At 45.5% G+C, this 19,441-nt stretch overlaps 2 protein-coding genes across 2 annotated transcripts in view; both read left to right on the top strand.

Moving 5' to 3' along the window:
* The window catches only part of LOC120844901 (4-coumarate--CoA ligase 1), a 44,907-nt gene extending 39,205 nt beyond the window's left edge, over positions 1–5,702 (top strand). Inside the window, exons 7-9 of the mRNA XM_040216902.3 lie at positions 1,938–2,082; positions 3,071–3,331; positions 5,566–5,702. Of these exons, the coding sequence (XP_040072836.1) occupies positions 1,938–2,082; positions 3,071–3,331; positions 5,566–5,702 (543 nt within the window). The remainder of the gene's footprint in view (positions 1–1,937; positions 2,083–3,070; positions 3,332–5,565) is intronic.
* A 3,579-nt stretch (positions 5,703–9,281) lies between these two features.
* On the top strand, positions 9,282–10,981 carry LOC120844902 (putative nuclease HARBI1). The gene is made up of 2 exons (XM_040216903.1): positions 9,282–9,499; positions 10,381–10,981. The coding sequence occupies exons 1-2, from the start codon at positions 9,282–9,284 to the stop codon at positions 10,979–10,981; spliced, it is 819 nt and encodes a 272-aa protein (XP_040072837.1).
* Positions 10,982–19,441: the final 8,460 nt, after the last annotated feature.

Below are 19,441 nucleotides of genomic sequence, written 5' to 3'. Positions count from 1 at the left end.
TGCGTAATGAGTGCCATCTCACCATGCTTCAGGCATTCGAACTTATTTTTGACGGATTATTTAACGCATTGGATTCATTAGTCTATACATCCTGCAAATATGTCGTTTAGGAACCCACAACACCTGGGAAGAGATACAAGAGGTACGTCACATCTCCCAGTTAGGACGGCTTAAATTAACACCCCCGGACGAGCGACCTAGAGAGAGTTAGGCTACGCGACACCACTCTTGCAAGAACAAACAGAACGAGTACCTCGGCACCTAAGAAAAGCCATTCGTGTAGCCCAGATGCCGAAGCACATGCATCCGGTTCACATAAGGCTCGACGCATCGCTAGAACATGAACCATGAGCACCAAATACGGCGACAGCCCAACTGCAAGATACACCGACGCGTCCCTGTATCAGAATCAGCCAGCCCATGCTGTATGTGTAACCAATGCAGCGGGGCATCAAATGACCGCCATCGTCGTACGTACGGCATCTAGAGAAGCCGCCGAGAAAATTCCCATTGCCAGACCGTCACAGTGCTGGAAGACTCCCAGGCAACCTGCCGCAATTACCTATTAAGAAGCGTCTCCTAAACAGCGCTTTGCATTCTCAAGACCATCTCCCGGCTTCCCAAAGTACACCTCGTCTGAGTACTTGGACACAAATTCCTCGAAGGCGGCAAATGCCGCTGCCCGCGCGCAGATATACCGGTCTATCATCCAAGATGGGGCAATCTCCCTTGTTCCCCTCCCGACTGACCTACTCATCAAGTATGCCGTCATACTATCCCACTACCGTCACGGTGGAAGAAAATACCGGCCGCCGCACTCAAGACTATCAATAGGTGAAGCCTATTGATAGTTTTCCGAAGACTGCACGTCATCTACCCTTCTCATCTACCCTCCGAAGACTGCACGCCAACACATATCCCCACAGGACCCTTCTTCACGCCATCTACCCTTCTCAATAGCCGCCACCTGTAATTTCTGTCCTTCTCAACCCGGACTTTACTGCCAATCCCACCGCGTTCTACGAGCCGTGGATGACCTGCCTGACCAGCCCGAACCCTAGGATCCTGCAATACCTGGTGACGAGGGAACGGACAGCCAGCCGCAGTTAGGGTATCCCGGAGAAACGGTGCCCACCACTGGGCAGGTGCCCTAACATGTGCAACTGATGCGCGTTAAATAAGGATTTATTGAATCAATGTCGATGACTTTTCAGGCCCTACATAATCAGACATTTGCCGTTTTCAAAAATGCTGCGTCCGACCGGATTTCGGAAGTTTGATAAGCCATTCTATTGACTTAAGCGGGAGTATTAGAAATCACACACCGAAAACATGACCATTATGTCACAAAACGACATCAAGTTGTGACTTTACATCGTCTCCCCTTATGCCCAGACGTAGCCGTCGCAACGAGCTGATGCACCTTTCGGAGCGCACCATAGTCCGCTACGAAAGCACACCATGGTGGCGTTCGTCATTATTTCTGTACGCGTTCTATTTATAGTGCAATTAAATGCAAAGGTGCAAGCGAGCTGGACAACAATTAAGAAAATAATCCCCTTCTCCAGGGATTATTTTCTTAAGCGTTCTATCACCGCTCAACCAATCATTACCTGCAAAGGACTAGTGACTTGCGCTTTTGACGCTGCTTGATCGGTTCCATTAGATCGGAGGGTCGGCTGCGTCCGAGCTTAAGATGAAGCGAAGTATAATCAGCAGGCAAGGCAACACTCATCATGCGCGACTTGGGAGTAACTATGTTTGCGGGTCCACTCCGCAAACGTAAACCTACTCTTTGAATTTTAGGATCGGACAATTCATTAACAGAGGTTGTTGCAAATATTTAACTACTTCCGGAAACGGTAGTGCAGCTGTCTCTTCAAGCAAATATAATTCGAAAGGAAGAAAGGATTTGATGACCTGCTATGATGACCCAGGTTATGGACATAACCAGCGGAGACTCTCTCGGCCCCTATCGTAATGGCGAGATTGCGGTTCATGCCAAAGGCGTCATGAAGGGCTACTATGGGCGTCCTGAAGCTACCGCTGAAGTCTTGAGCAACGATGGATGGTTGCGTACAGGTACGACGTGCTTGTTTTTTTTTTTTCGTTTTTTTTTTTCGTTTCGACTAACAAGAATACGGCTTTCTCGGTCTGACCCAAATATTTCGATTCCGCCAAAATTGTCATGGAACGAGAGTAATATTATTCACTTTTTAATGTTCATTAGCCCATAGTGCGTCTGAGACCTTTATATGACGCTGTAAATACGTACTGTAAAATATGCGGATTTGAGCTCGGACAAAGGCTAACCAATTACCAGTCTCAAAACTTTGCGGTTTGGTGTTCAACCAACAATGTATACAACTATAGCGGGCATTATTAATATTACATGAAGTTTGTCGTAACATCAGAATTCACTACGATCTCACTTCGGCTGCTAGATAGATGTGCGCACGGAAGCGTGCAGGGGCGCACTTCTAGAAACTCCTCTGCAGTTCTTGAGATATGGCATGTGGTGTTCTCCTATTTCTGTGCTTTTATGCATATGGCCGATAGTCATTGTGTATTTCCTAACGTTCATGCCCGCGACGGAGCGAGCGCTCGTTAAACAATAAATCCTTGTTTAGGCAATTTATCATCGTTCTCGGCTCGTGTTCGAGCCCCTCACGAGGCAGTTAACCCAAACAACACCTGCGGCAAATTGCCGCCTTGACGACCCCGATGATGGTTGAGGGGTGACTACTTCTCTGGTGAGGCGTCGATTCAAGCTTCGTGGGTACCAATCAATTAAAACTGGTTGTTTAGGGCTTTTATATTAATGAAGTGATTTGATGAGTGCGATTGGTGAATTTTCATCTCAAAACGAATTCGACTGGATCCGTACCAAATAGTGACCAAACATGTAAGTACAAGTTAAACATTGAATACCAAAATTTCCATTCGGAATGCACAGAACCTTCACAAAAACCACGTAACAAAGGATCAAATCCTCATAGGTGTCTGTTTTACCACGAAGCCACTGAATAAAAAGGGATAAGTACTGCCAAGATTACGTTTTGATTTTCAGGAGATTTAGGCTACTACGACGCTGAAGGACGGGTTCATGTTATTGAGAGATTGAAACAGATGATAAAATGCATGGATAATGTCGTCACCCCTGCGGAGCTGGAAGAAATTTTGAACGCCCACGAGGCTGTCGCAGAGGCCGCAGTTGTGGGCGTTCCAAGCTCCAAGTATGGCGAGGCTCCAACAGCCTGCGTCGTTGTCAAGGACGGCTTCGAGAAAAACCTCGAGAGTCTGGCGACAGAACTGAAGGAACTCATTGCTGGTATATGTCATGTTCCTGATATTCCAACTTTGCTTTTGGTGTGATATGTGCCTGTCTAACTTGCACAATTCAAAGATTAACTTTTACGGATAACGAACAAATTTGTTTTGGGGAAAAGCGCCCTATGACCTCTAATCATTAATGCAAAAGGATAACTAGAAATCTCTTGAGTGTCCTCCCCCTGCTGCCTTTACCCTCTCTCCCCCTCTCTCCCCCTCTCTCTCCCTCTTCCCTCCCTCTCTCTCCCAATCCCTCTTCAGTAGGGACAGGAGCCTACAAAAATAACTACATATCCATACTTAAATACTTGAAATAGAAAAGCACCCTTCTAGAAAATACCAGTAGTCATACCGAGGCCACCTTTATCGCGTAAATTAGTGCTTTATTTGTTTATTCGGTGCAGTCATTGTTAGTAACAAGCTATGTGAAGCTTTCTGGACATGAGCAAAGTAACTGTTGGAATTTTATTGGAATATAAATATTCATCTGTGGAGTGAGGTAAGATTCAGGAGCGCAGCCGTAATAATATTGTGAACGAAGAGCGGAGGAAGCGGTTACTGAATTTAATGCATTATGAGGGAAATGAAAGAGAAATAGAGCTGGCCAAAAATTGAGCCGCTCCTGGCTAAATTTTTTGCCAACTCTTCCTTTTCTCGCCCTAACATTAATGCATTAAAATCAATATTCACTCCCTTCCTTGTTCGTTCACTATATATATATATATGTATATATATATATAGAGAGAGAGAGAGAGAAAACGAAGCGCAGGATGACGAAAAGTATATACGGAAGAAAACGCTCCTGAGACGGTTGTTGGAGTTTTTAAAACATATTATTGGTAAAGTTGGTCGACGTTTCGGCCTGAGCCAGACCTTTTTCAAGACTGGCACATGAGATGTCTGACATCTCATGTGCCAGTCTTGAAAAAGGTCTTGCTCAGGCCGAAACGTCGACCAACTTTACCAATAATATGTTTTAAAAACTCCAACAACCGTCTCAGAAGCGTTTTCTTCCATATATATATATATATATATATATATATATATATATATATTATTCATACATACATACATAGAGGGTGTTTCACGAAAGGAGGACAGATTCGATATTGCGAAAACTACACGTCGCAACTAAAAATGACTTGAGTCGTTGTGGTCCTGGCCCAGGGGCTTATTTAGAAAAATGATTAAAGTCCGGGATAATTAAGTTGTTCATTATTTTTGCTTAATTAACTTTTTTTTAAATATTGTGTTTAAGGGCATTGTTTATATTAGAAAATTGCTCAGCATCATCAAAAAACACTCAATCAACAAATTACAGAACGAAAGAGGGCACTCGCAGCATTTTAGGGCTTTCTGAAAAACCGCACAAATTCGACGGGTTTTTAAGTTTCGGTTTGCTATCGGAGCGCGTCTCGGCCCCGACGGCACCGCGCCCCGCGGAGAAATAGTGCAACCAACCTCTGCTGCGTCCCGCGATGACAGCCCAGCAGAGGTTGGTTGCACTATTTCTCCTCTAAGTCTTCGCAAAAACACCCGGTATCTATATATATATATATATAGCTGCCCATATTAGATAATCGTTTTTGCTTGAAAGAGCTATTTTCTTAACCCGAAGATTTCAAAGTATTCAATCAAAATTTGATGGCACAAATAACAACCTTCAAAAAGGTAAAGCGTAAACTAGAACATAAGCATTAACGCACGAAGTATGAAAAGGGACAAACACATGCCCCGGTGCGTTTGTTCCCTTCTATACTTAGTCTGTTCGTGTTTATGTTCTAGCTGACGCTTATACCTAACATGTACGAAGTAGCTCTACATGAGACTGTACTTCAAAAATGTTCTGTGTATTCATGGTAATAAAAACCCGGGACTCAGGAACACAGAAGGGGACGAGCACAATGTCGTCACCCCTTTTAGTACCCTACTAGAGCCAGCTATTATGTAGCACTGGACATAGCTACATTACATTACCTTCTCTTTGAAACTGACAATTAAGAGAAACACTAGTGAACTTATTCCATACAATGAACAAGCGATGTACAAGCGCTAAAAAAGCAAACGTGATTTTGTTTGTGTCACGTTTTTCTTTCATTCTCAAAATTACATTAACTTGAAACGTAAACGTCTTTCTGCTTTTTAACCTGCAAATATTAGGGTTACATGAATCGAGTGTTGAGCGTGCGGGAACCTACTACAGTTACTATACGTCTTTTTTTTTCTGTTTCAAAGGTCAAGCAGCAGTGTTCAAGCAGCTGTATGGAGGCGTTTTTTTTACGAAATCTCTTCCCAAGTCCGATAGCGGAAAGATCCTGAGAGAAGACCTCAAAACAAAGGCTGCCCATGAAATAGAGAAGTTGAAAAAATAGTTGAGCTTCTCGGACGCCACAAGTTACACGAAAACCAGGATGTAACCTGCGATAAAGGTGTTTCTGTATTTCACTTGCAATAAACAAGAATAAAAAAGCTGCGCCAGGTAAAATAATGGTGATATTTGTGATAAAAAGAGCTTTATTTACGGTAGTCTAAAGTAATTGGCTTTTGATGAAGTATAGTGTAGTGTTGGGACGATCCGGTAGGCAGCAAAAAATTTATGGAGGCCGGGCCAACTCGTGAAGGCAGGCGCGAGGTAGTTGTGCTTTACAAAATTGTCTCCCTTTTCCTGGCAATATTTAACAAACAAATACTCCTACAGGAGTAATTAAAAAGAAAACTTTCTCGAACTGTGAAGCAAAAAAAAAAAAAAAACATTACGATTGTAATTTTTGGTTATTGATTAAACTAAGTAAAACACATGGAGCGAAAGCTCGCGATGTAGAACCCAGTGATCATGGGTTCAATCTCCTCCCTTGCCCGTTACGATCTGGATGAGCATCGTACTCGCGTGCGGTCGTGTATCACTACTGCGTGGTGCACGTTAAAGGTCCCAGGTTAGTGGTTGTACTGCAGTGGCTAAATCGCTCATCGGCAGCTGAAGCACGAGACCCCGCTGAGGCAAACTAACTTTCGGCTGTATAAACATACACACAACAAGTTGCTTTGGCTTTGCTTTAATGTTTTTCTGTCTCTAATGGAGTGAGTGCCTGTTTTGTGAGAGATATATGGGCTATGTAGTCGTATGATTACAACCAACGTTACTGGATCGGCTGAGTTCACAAGCTCCGAAAAAAAGGGACGCGCTGTCATCCACTGCCGTGTAGTGGTGCTGTTGTCGCAGCCAGCCCCACCTGCTTGGTCCGACGTCGCGGTACCCTCGCAGACGCAGTGAAACACATAGTTTCTGTGAGGATTCGCAAAGTGTATTACCAGAAACTAGTGCCAGTGTAACAATGTCCGGAGTGGGGCAACATTTCCTAGGACATTTTAGGTAAATTCACGCCCGCCCGGTCTTCGCAGTTTTGGCAGTCTTCGACATTCGACAACACGCAAGCAAGCTCGGAGAATTGGCGGCGTCTATTATGATTTCCGTCACGATAGACGCAGCCATTTCTCGCTATGTTTTGGTCGTTTGCGGAGTGAAATGCAGAGAACTTCCTTCTTTTGTGTGTCCAGTGTTTGTGTTAGAAGTTCATGCATAATGGATGCATTCCACAGCCGCATTAGAAAAGATATTAATTTGAAGACGTCTTTGTCATTTGAAGGAAGCGGGCTGTTCTTTTTTTATTGTGTTCGGCTACACCGAGGCCTACTAGCCTACTACTAGAGCACCTAGGGCGGTGGAAAGGGCTGAGTTATTCGTCGCGTACGTTTCTCCGAGCTGGTGTGCGCTAGACCACGGGGCCACCGATCCCCCTCGAGAAGCGTTCGCACAGCGCTGAACTGACAACTCTTTGTATTTTAGATTCGTTTTCTTCTACACGTTGTTAAAACAAAATCTGTAAATTATTATGCCCTCATTTTCTTCTCGGCCTATTAAAACCAATTCGCAAAATAGTCCGCTATAATCTTCTTAAGGTGCAACCCCACCGTGCGTGGCGTTTTGGTGCTTTTTTGACGGCTTATAACTTTCTTTATATGTATCTTACAATTATAAAGTTAGTGTCAAATTAAATAGCTGTTTTTCAACGAAACTTTAGTGACTCGATATTACGGTTATTTTAGTTGTTAGTTAATTATTCAGCTTTTAGTAGACCACAGTTTCTAATATTGAAAAAATGATTTCTCGAGCTAAAACGTCCCATCGGCCACGATATTTTACGTGAGCGTTCGGTTGATTGTAATAAATTAAAAACGTAAGAAAAAAATTGTACAGATAATATATATTTTAAAATAAAAAAATAAAGTTTAAATATGTATTATTTTATGGCGCTATAAAACGAAATCACGTCCACTAATCAAAATAACGAAATATTAAATAATGAAGCATCCTTGGATATTACACTTTCTATAACTTTCATGTTGATATATTACACGTTAATAATGTTATAAGACCTTAACTTTTCCCATTCAGTTACGGCAAATTGTAGTTTCTTAATATAAAATACAGATGGCGAAACGTGTTCAAGAACAGTAGGGTGCGCGTGTGTATGAAGGCACTCTAAAGAACAGCTTGATGTGCATTTTCCTTCGTGTGCTGCTTCGAACGCCACGTGAAAGGCAGAAAAAACGCCAGAGGTCAGGGTGTCAGATGCCTGGATGCCCGCAGTGAGCTAGCCAGAGATGTCAGAACAACAAGCGCGAGGCTGCGGGTGCACCACAGCTACTTTCGCGAGGCGTTCCGCTGTGTGTCGGCACACATGCCCGACGCGATCCAAATGAAATGGGTGCCATGAAATGCATTCTGCCATTTCAGATTGCGCCACAAATGCGAAAACATTTTAATGTTTTTATCACTTCCGAAAATCATTTTCACAATCAAAGCTTGTCGAAGGTTTTCACTATATTTTGTTTCAAAAACCACGTCGGTGGCTCTTAAGTGGCAATGATATTAAGACAAAACACAAAACATGAAATTGTCTCAGTGTCTCCGAGCCAACGCGCTGGCTGATGGATCCCTATTTGTCGAGTTTAAATATAGGCCAAGGTGCCGGCAATCCGACGAAGGTCAATCTGAGATTTCGGTTGCAGGTCAAAAGGTCTCCAGTTAGTCAAAATAAACCCGCTTTTTTATTGTTGGGGCGTGTTAAGTGATTTTTGTTGGCTTGGCTTGTGAAACCCTAAGATCTGAATATGTGCTTTGCTTTACCTTAGTTCGGAGCGCAGCCAACGCTACGGGCTGATGAAGCCACTGAAGCAGCGCCAAGAGCTTTTCGTTTTCTTTCTGTGCCTATGCGGTCGGGCTAAACCAGAGCCACTAAATAAGCTACGCTTCATACAAATCTTGGTGCTTGAAATGATAGTTGTCAGTTATCTGAAGCTTCATCTGAAATCACAAGAAACGCTTTTCCGTCCTCCACAAATGCATAAACAGTTCGCGACAAAGCAAAGGAATATTACGTAAGTTTCCTGACACCGAAACTAATGCTGAGGAAGTCGCACTTTTGAATCATGACGATCGGCACCTGCTTTTGATTTGTTACTAATCATCAAGATTGTGGCGCCCACAACAATATTGGGGGGAAAAGTGCCGATACTCTAAGCGTAGCTCATTTTGTTTAGCTCAAAGGCTAATACCCAAATCACACGGCAGCGTAAAGGTACCTTTAGCTTAGGTCCCTTAGCTAAAGGTACCCGTAGTTAACGGCGTTTTTGATCACACGATAAATAAACGGAGCACTTTAAGTTTATGTTAATTGCAGTCCTACTAAACCGCGAGAAGAGCACGTGATAAACAATTATTCCTCGAAATCGGTTTAACGCGCAGTTTTTGTAGTGTAGTGGTGGGAGTTTGTTGACAAATTGATGGAAAAAGAAGAGGAAATGAAGGTGAAAAACAGTGATGATCGCCATTGGTTGGCTCCTGTCTCTGCCACTTTTCTGACCATTAATTACCAATTGAACAACTCTACATGCCAGTGACGCTATCGAAAGGAATGGGTGACGACGAGCTCCTGGGTATGGTTTGGTCGCTTCAACAGCAGCGGATCCAATTTAACCAGATGGAAGAGCAGATCCAAACAATGGAAGCAGAAGCGGACACACTCGACGAGCAGCTTCAGGCATCGAATTTCACAATCGCAGCTATTTTGGCCCGCGAGCTCATAAAGGTCGCTCGGCAGAGGACTGTGTTAGTGAGGCCAGCGAGGTGGTTTGAGAAGACACTGCCTAGGATGGGCGAACAGCACTTCCGCGCTTGCTTCCGCGTCTCCTCCACCACCTCGTGGACGTCTGCCGCCCGTTGATGGTCCGACAGGACACCTCGATTAAGTCCGCAATGACGGTCGAGAAGAGGGTGGCGATCAGCCTCTACAGGCTCTGCTCATCGGCATAAGAGCGGACGATTGCACACCTCTTTGCGGTAGGCCAATCGGTGGTGAACGGAAGCTACCGGCAGTTCTGCGATGTGATCATTGATAAACTCGAGTCGCGCACTGTTTCGGTGGTCCTGAGCCAAAACCTCTACCACCACATGCTCGAGTTCCAGGCAGTCCTCGAATTTGCTAATGCCATCGTTGGCTGTGGACAACCTAAACTACAAGAGATGGTAGGCTAAACACCGTGACCCTTAGTTGGCAAATCGCATTATGTAGCTTGTCTCTGGAGAAATAATCATGCGGGCAAACACTGGTGCTGTCAGAGCAGGGGCCTTTACCTTCGTTGCGTGGTGTCACACGGCCCTTGCCACCTTGCGCCCCTGTAACGTTACAACCCACCAAAACGCCCTTGTTGGGTGTCACCTGCTAAGCGAGCGGATTCCCCTACCCGCTCTCGAAATGCTCTAAGGTGCACAGCCATAGTCTCTGTAGTCAGCATAAACCATAAAAGAACAACTCAAAACCGTCAGCTGCAAAATGCAATCAATTAAAGAAAACGTGCTCTCAAAGGGATTCGGGAAACTTGTTAAATAGAATTAAAGCACACATTTTGTTTCATAGCGCACGGTGTAGCAAAGTTTCATGAGTATGTGCTAGTGCTACTTGTTGCTCACACGTGGTTCTTTGGTTTTAGGTACAGTGTCATCCTTCTGGCCTTGGTCGACCACCGCTACCTTTACCGATACGTCAACGTGGGCTTCCCAGGAAAGTGCCACGATGCCAACGTGTACGGCCGTTCCCCGTTAGCTCGTCTCTTGGAAAGCTATCAGGCTGCCGTTCCAAGAGTTATGGGAGGCACAGAGATTCCACCCCTTGTGCTTTGTGATCAGGCATTTTCCCTCACCCAGAACCTAATGAAGCCGTTCCGACACAATCTGAATTACCCTCAAGGCAAAAGAGACTACAACTACGCTCTGTCCAAGGCTAGGCGAGTCGTAGAAAATACGTTCGGGCGTCTCAAGGCTCGCTTTAGAATCCTTCCGAAGCGAATGGAGCAACGGATGGAGAACGTGAATGCTGTAGTTCGAGCATGCTGCATTCTGCACAATGTCTGCGAGACCCTGAACGATAGGGCTGACCAGCAGTGGGTGACGGAGGCCCTGAAGATCGGAGAAGATGCAAAACAGGAACAGCCGAGCCTCAGCTCTTTATCTGCGACAGATAGGGGGGATACACTCCGAGCAGCACTTATTTCATACTTCGAGGCAAATCCACTTCGGACACGCAAGGCATAACTAGCCCTTGTCATTAGACTGGGTGCCACTGCTTGAAGCCCACACATAAGTAAAACGGGGTCATATATCTGTGTGCTTCACATTTTTTTTGTGCCCTTGACTTCAGGAACTGCAGGAACTCCCGCTGCAGGTTGTTCGACTCCTGCAGTATTTGAAACTGGCGCTGCCGATCATTGCGGACTTCATCTCTTGCCTTTTTGAGCTCCAGTCTTTGTTGTCTTTGCTCCTCCAGGAGCAACATGAGAAGGTCCCCTTGCTTCCTGGAGGACTTCCTTTTTTTTTTTTGCGGTTTCTATTGCCTGAGAGGCCCGTCTCCACGTCGTCTTCCTCGGGCCGGTTTTCGTCTCCCGGTTCCTAATAAAATCATGTGCTCATCAGTACGGCCCATTCCTTTATGATACATGCAAAGCTTTCGTTAATTCACGTAGTTACATTCCTTGAATAATTCAGCCACAAGACAGGGAAGGTCTAAACCCTCAACCGTGGGGTGTTTTTAGACACAGTTCAAGAACATAGCACCAGGGTTATGTGAGTGCAATGCTGTGTGAACAGAATGAGCGGATGATGCGTGTAGACACCTTAACACTGGACAGCTGTCACATGTATTACCTAGTTCCACTCACTGACTTACATAGAAATCATAGATTCTGCCCTTTGCGTCTTCGCAAAGGGCAGGAGACTCTCGCTCTCAGCATTCTAGAATTAAAAACACATTAAATTTTCTGATATAACTCTACAAGATCTTCAGAGATGGAGTCGTCCACCAGGCTAGAGTCGTTATTCGGTAGGCTTCCGAGAAACCTGTGGAGGTCACAATAAAGTGGCCAGTTCACCTTTCCGGACCCTGTTGTCATGCTTCTTTTTGTCCTGTAAGAAAGAGAAAAAAAAGTGAAAGCCGTTTACAACTCCCTGTAACACCGAATTAGAGCGCAGCTCTTGAGGAGGAGGAGGGTAGGGTACTGGGGGGGGGGGGGTGGAGTGACCTGGGGGGGGTCACGTGACGATGCCGATGATGTCATCAGTCACGTCACTGATGACGTCATCAGTGACGATGACGATACGGACTCCGATGACGTCATCAGCGATGATGACGATGCGGATGTCGGTGACGTCATCAGTGACGTCACTGATGACGTCATTCGTGATGATGACGATGCGGATGCCGGTGACGTCACTGATGACGATGCGGATGCCGGTGAGGTCATCAGTGACGTCACTGATGACGTCATCAGTGATGATGACGATGCGGATGCCGGTGACGTCATCAGTGACGATGACGTCAGCGGGGAGGTCACGTGACCCTGGGGGTGGTCACGTGACCTCGGGGGGGGGGGGGGTCACGTGACTTCGGAGGGTCACGTGATTTTGGGTGTCACGTGACCTTGGGAGTCACGTGACCCTGAAGGAGGGAGTCACGTGACCTCTGGGGGTCACGTGACCTTGGGATGATCTTGGGGGCCGCGTGACCTTGGGGTGACCTTGGTTACGCCTACGCCGACGCCGCTCAAGCCGGGAACGGGCCCATAAGAGCTACGCTCTAAAAAGTGGTATTAAGCGATTTGGCCTTTTGCCATCTGTGAAGTTCAAATGCCGCAAAATATGGCCTATCACTCCTTCCTCTATGGGGAACTTTCTTTTTGTACTGGTGGCCTACTTTTCTCTGTGTTCTCCTACAAGACAGTGGGGCGAGTATGTGGGTGCTTGCAAAGTGGCTCAAAATCTAGGGCACGCCCGCCTCACTTCGCAGAAAAAGCGAGCTATAAAAGTTGAAAAATGCAAGAAAGCTGGCAAACTAACTCTGTATTAAAAAAAATTTAAAAATCCCAAAACTGGAAAAAAAAACGAATCACACACGTGTATAACTGTCCCTTTTTAATTTTTTTTATTTCCCCCGTTTTGAGGTTTTCCGCTACAAAGTGAGCTATTACTCCAAATTTTACAAGGTAGAATGCAACACTAAAATGCAAGTACGGTGAAATTCTGAGATTGCTACATGCAATGAGGTGATGTCGCTAGCCTGCAATAAAGCTCGGAGCTTCCTCCGAGGACGGGGCTTGGGACACTCTCAACGGAGCGGCAGTGCGACAGCCGCTCGTTTAGAGACATCAATACCCATGCAGGCGCCTATTCTTACGGCCTTTTATAGGTCGTATTCACTGGCGGCCATAGTTGAGCTCGCTGCTGCTGAGCACGTGTTGACGTCAAGGTTCTACAACGCTTCCAACACTCACATCGTACACCATTGAGATTGTCTTCTTTGGGAGGCCATAAATAAGAACTAATTTCGAGCATGCGCTCTCAGCAGTCACCTCAAATATGGCGTCCAGTGAATACCACTTATAGAGCCACACTCGAGACTTTTACGGAGCGTGCAGCCACTACGAGCTGTATTCCTTATCGCATCGTTAAAGAAACTTGGAATCTGCATCCAGTTGTGGCGATGTGGACGATCTGGAGATTTACGGGCACGCAGAAGGTGAGCATCAACGACAATTCCGGTAACGTGAAAACGTGCACCTGTACGTCTGGTTGAGGTTATCTATCGTGTCATGGACCTGCTGCCGTGTCTTTGTAATGGAGACGGACTCGAGACTGAGCCATATGATCTCGTAGACGCCGGCGTTTCTCCTCTGCCGCCGGAGCTCGCCGATGTTATCTTCCCACAGACGGATAAGTGTCCAGGTTTCGGATTCTTACCAGTGAACTCGAGCGCCTTTCTTCTTGTGCCGCTAGTGCTGGCGCCACTAGTGCTTGCGCCCGAGTTTACCTGACCGAAGGGCCCCGGAACCATGGTGGATAAAGGTCACGGGAGGGAGAGTCGGGCGACTCGTCTACAATCTCAAAAAACAGCTCGGAGTGGTCCATCGAGCTCGGGTTCGTAGAAGATATTCCTTTCCACGTGCCGCCGCTGCTACCTGCTAGCTAGAGCATGCGTTCCTCGTTAACGTATCATTCGAACGCATTTGTGTCCACAATCATTTCGTAATAGACCGATCTCACCAAGCGTTCGACGCATGCGCGAGGCAGCCGTAACTTTAGTTCGTAGGAGGCATCGGCAGTGCACGAGACTGTTCGTGTTCTGCACGCGCAGAGCTCCAGCGAGGTTGTCGCACGCGCGGAAAGACTTTAAGTTCCCTCGATGCATTGCGGCACTGGTGGCGTTGTCAAACTGGCTGGTGAGATCGGTCTATTCGCTACTTATATATATTCAATTTGTTATAATGCATTAAACAAGATATATTTATATATCAGTGATTTTTATTTGGAGTTTTTGGGTCCGAGGATATTCCCTGTAGCTGTAAAGGGAGCTCGGCGAGCTCCGTTTAACACAGGACCTCCCTTAGCGGAAGGGACCTTTATGCACCGTGTGATCACGCTCTCCCGCACCCTTTTCGACAAGCACCTGGGCTAAAGGCACCTTTATGCTGCCGTGTGACTTGGGTACAACCTTGGCACTGCCACAGTGGCATTTTGTTCCCCTCATATCCTTTGTATTTTTACTATGAATGCGCTGTTTGCACCGGTTACAACAAAGGGTTGCATCAGTCTATGCAATGTGCACGTGAAGGCAATCTATGTGTGCGTAGTTCTGGCATCCTGGAAGTATGTCTTCCTCATAATGCATTTTATATTAAAACATAAGATCCAGTTCACGTAAATAATCTCGCAAACAGGCTCAGCATGTCACCATAACTGCGGACGCTAAAGCAGAGAAAATCATGGCCGAATCGTGCAGCGTCAGGCCGAGCGTGTGGTTAAAGCGGCGGCCAGAGATGGATGTCTGGTCAAAGCAGCCCAAGTTCCAGCCGCATGAGCCACAGCTGAAATTAAGAGTATAAGGGTGGTAGTCAAGGAGAACAAAAAAATCGAGCATACCGAGAATACAGTACAGGCGCCACTATGTTTTGTGGGAATTCACAAGCCATCCGCTTCTGTAAACAGCTGTGGTTTTTGAAACGACGGTTCATAATGTGGCTATACCTTCTTTATTTCTAAAGCATTTAATACCTCATGCCACCTTCGGGGAGCGAGAAAGAACCTTTAGTCACTATCTTTATCTTAGGACAAGAAAAAAAAGTGTGGGTCATAAATTTCTGAGCAACCCTTGTATAAAAGTTCCATTGCCATGCACATGCCCTTATTCTGCAACCTTATTACAAAAACGTCTCGTAATTTATTCGAGTACACAAGGCCTTTGTGAGTCAGGCAGGTGTAGGCTAAGCACAAACTATGAGCTTAAAAATCAAAAGATCACTGTGAACACATTTTCGGCAATTTCGCAGGAACTTCAGCTCACTTCTACTGCAGATCCTGAGTATTCCATAAGAACTACCACGTCTGCCGATCACGCCTACAGTATTGAAGTTCAGTACGAAAACAACGGTAAGAACTTGTGAGGTTTCATTCTAGTTGAGAACGGTCCACAATTTGAGAACAAGAAATGCGGCGAACTCGCCGTCGTTGTCTTTTTTTATTATTATAGCAATTGCCCGAGAACATCTATATTTTGACGAAATTTAAAAATTCAACCCCAAATTCCTGCCTGTGCTGAGATGAAGTCGTAAGATGGAAAACCAACTATCCGAAGCCGCTCTGCTAACAATAGCTATTGATCACATGTTCCCAAAATCCAAACTTCTTCGGGAGTATTCCGGTGTTCGGGTGTTCAAGCACAGTGAGTGCCCCGTGATCTTGCGTGCTTTGTCTGAGTGCATTTAATTTAGCAGATGATGACAAACGCGCAAAGGTGATGAACACTGTGACGACGCACATTTGTCTCTGGCTGATTGACTTCATCCGGTCGTCGGCGGCTGTGATCCGACCTCTAGAATGAAACGGAGTATAGAAAGCAAATACATTTCAATTCGGAAACATATATTTAAAAAATCAACCTGGTGTACTGGGTACGTCTAGTTTATCTATAGTTGAAGCACCGTTGCGTTTTGTTTTTCGGAAGTTTTGTCACAACTGTTTGTGGCATGATATAACGTTGGAAATGCACGTATCTACCATATCTGCGTTACTGCGCATATGTGCGCGTCATACGAGTGTGCTCTACTTCTAGTGGGCACGAATGCTCTAGTGGTAGTCTAGTTAATGGTGTGTTTCCACCTGGCTACGGAGGGGCGTCATTCGACAGAGGGGTACATCGCTTGGAGGTCTTTTTCTCTTAAAGGTCGGTAAAAATTGCCAATCTTTAAAGAAACAAGGTTTAAGTTGAATTTTAAACGTATCGTATCTTTTGGTGGCATAAGTAGTTAAACCTTTATAGAGCCGAAAGTGTGGTTGTGAGAATTCAATATTAAGGCGTAGTCACATATACACCACAGTGCTAAAGCGGCGTTATAGATAAAGAACTGACTTTGCTCTATAGCAGCTGTGTATTAGCGCTCTGTTGTAGGTAACTCTGTCCCTTTTCAGCGTAAATGAAGAACGCAGAGCTAACTCGATCAGTGCTAAGTGAGCACTGAGCATGGCACTGATGCAGCGCTGGCTCTATCCTAGCGCTGCGTTAATCTGTGAAACGGCCTTTACAGACTTGGCGGGAAGGCTATTTCTGAACAGCGAAGTGCCAACGATTCATTTCGTCTGTTCATTGCTCTCGCCTTATTGAACCACAGACATAGTACTTTTTAACCCATTGCCATCGTTTGGCTTCCCCTTTACATCTTTAGAAAAACCTCCCGAACCTCGGTAAGCATGGCGGCTCGCATTGTGAACGGAGTGATACAATCGCCTTTTCCGAACTTTGACGCTTGGGAACAACTGTGCACACTAAACATTATAACGCCCATAATCGTGTAAAAAGGGTGTAAGTTAGGAAAAACACCCTTCTTACACTTCATTTACACGATATTTGAATATCGGTGGGTGTAAAAAGGGTGTGCTGATGTTTTTCATCCCTTCCACACCCTTTTTACGACCTCGCTTATTGCGATGGCGTCTGAAATCGTGTAAAAAGTGTGTATGGGCGAATTATACGCCCTGTATTAACACGGTGTGAAAGGGGCGTTATGGTGATGCCAGTCTAATACACCCATGATTTCATATCCGTTAATGCTTATTGCTTTGCTGAAACTGTTGCTGATGTACGGCGGTATAAACATCCAGTATAATTAATCGCTACACGAAGTCGCGTATGGTTAGGAAGTGATGGAGTATAGTTTTTGCAACTCCGAACGAACTCTTCGTCCAAGAGGAGCCGAAAATTACGTGTCGCGTGTGCGTCAGTTTCATCAGTTCAACTTCGACTTAAAAACAAAACATCTCCACTCGCAAAAGATGAACGAAGACGTGTCAATATACAACCCAAACAGCACACAGCATTGCGCCGATATAGGATCAAATATGAAAAATTGCGCCGTTACCATTTTGGTCCAGCCAATATCTGTGAAAAAAAGGATGGTTCGCGGCGACGCCATCCTGACATACCGTAGGCGATGCCGTTTTTGGTTGAGCGTCAAGATTCCCGCATGAATGGCCTATGCCGGCGAGGTATGTCTATTTATTAATCGCCTAAAATCCGACGTTAAAAAAGAAAAGAAAAACAAGATGAAGCAAAACGGAATCTGCTTACTTTTAACCAGAGAAAGACCTCCTGCGCTGAACCACTGAACAAACTATGGGCCGTGGCGCCCTCATTTCGTGTATTACAAACTCACCTGACTGGTCCTCGCACTACTTATAGCACCTTCACTGAGATTTTATTTTTGTGTGTAGTTCTAACGAAACAATTCCGCAAGACAATCGAAAGTGCCGAATTTATGACACCCCGGCTATAGTACGCGATCCTTAGTTGACACCAAAATATCTAGCCTCCCGACGCTTTTTTTTCCTTTTTTTTTCTTTTTTCGTACGGGTGAAATTGCATCTCTTGTTTCATGCGTTCGAATTTGTTTTGTGTTATTTATTTCGTGATTTCGCGGTCGGCATCAGAGCACGCACGCCACTGCGTGAAGCAAGTCCTGACGTGTCCCATTTTGCGACCCTCCTTAGGCAGCCCAGGTGGCTTATACAAAGCCGCAGAGGGAGATTAGCTGCTTTGTCCACCCCTCTTTGACCTCGTCTTCTGATAAGCCTCCACACCTTCTTTTGTGTCTTCGTGTGGCTGTGAGCGAGTGCGAAGGCCGCTTCTAGCAAATCAGGGGGGTGGTGTGTAACACGTGACCGTTCTCCGTGGGACAGGGACGCTTGGACTATAATATGTCACGTGACTCGCTCCGACGCGCTGATGGGCTCACTGGGGCCGAAGTCTTTGCCGTATTCCAAATTACGGTGAGTGTAGGGGCCACGTAGGTCCGGTTTCTAAAAAGCTTCCGTCAGGCGTCAGTGTTCTTCTGTTTTTCGTGCTTTGCAGTCGCAGCCGTGGTTTTTCGTCTTGAACGGCCGGAATACGTTCATACTAATTTTTTGGTAATATTTGTGAATTTCGTCGGAGTCCATAGAATTATTGTGCTGTGTTTGTTGGACGCGTTTCGACAAAGAACTAACTGCTCGTCGGCGCTCGTGAGACTTCCGCTGATTGTGATCGACCGCCTTCATCCTCGACATTGTGTTTGCGTAGTTTTGTGCTGCCCGAGTCGGATTGTGCATCTATCACGACAGAGAGCTGCTCATCGGCGACGGCGAGAGTTCCGTTGAATGTGAGCAACCGCCTTCATCCTGGACGTTGTGTTTGCGAATTTTTCTGTGGTGCCCGAACCGGATTATGCAACTATCACGGATTACATGAGATCGATGTTTTATTTGTAAGTACTCTGCAAGCATGCTTCTGGTAGTAGTCCTGCTTCCGTCTCAATAGACCATTTTACTGTTTACAAGCATGAACTGCTGCTTACGCCTCAATCAACTCCCGGTCGTTCTGTCTCTGCCAGCCTGTCGAGTTTTGCCTACGTCAGCAGAGCTAGAAAGCTTTAAAGTAGGTTTAGGCGAAGGAAAGCCTTATTTAAAGTTTGAGTGCATTTATTTTAAGCCTCGAAGAATTTTGTAGCTTTGTCACAAAAACTTAACACTAGGTCACAAATGCCAGCATTTGAGGTTTGACATGGGTTTCTCGCGAATTCGCGAAAGAAGAAGATGAGGTCCATGCACGTTTTTTCTGGATTCAAAAAATAAAGTGTTCCACATGTTTCAATTTGTTAGCAATCATTTCTCCGTAAATACTTTTTGATGAAGTGCTGTGTTACACATTTAGTATAACTTCTTGTAGCTGAATGAAGTGAGAGTTACTGCGCAGGCGAGCTGGTGAAGGATCATGGTGAAAAAAACCCAAGACTAGGACAAAAAATCGGGACAACACAACACGTCTCAAGACATTTTGAGGCAGTATTGTGTTTTCCCAATTTGTTTGTCACTAGTCTCGGGGTTTACCCACCATGCTCTTCTAGCTGCAGTACACGTTTTTGGTAGGGTGTACTGCTGCCATCACACCCTAATAAATAGGTGTAGAGCAGAATCACT

The sequence above is a fragment of the Ixodes scapularis genome, unplaced genomic scaffold (genome assembly GCF_016920785.2).
Source record: "Ixodes scapularis isolate PalLabHiFi unplaced genomic scaffold, ASM1692078v2 ptg000225l_1___fragment_3__unscaffolded, whole genome shotgun sequence".
Lineage (NCBI taxonomy): Eukaryota > Metazoa > Arthropoda > Arachnida > Ixodida > Ixodidae > Ixodes > Ixodes scapularis.
Note: the sequence above shows the minus strand (reverse complement) of the source record. Positions and strands in the feature narration are given on the sequence as shown.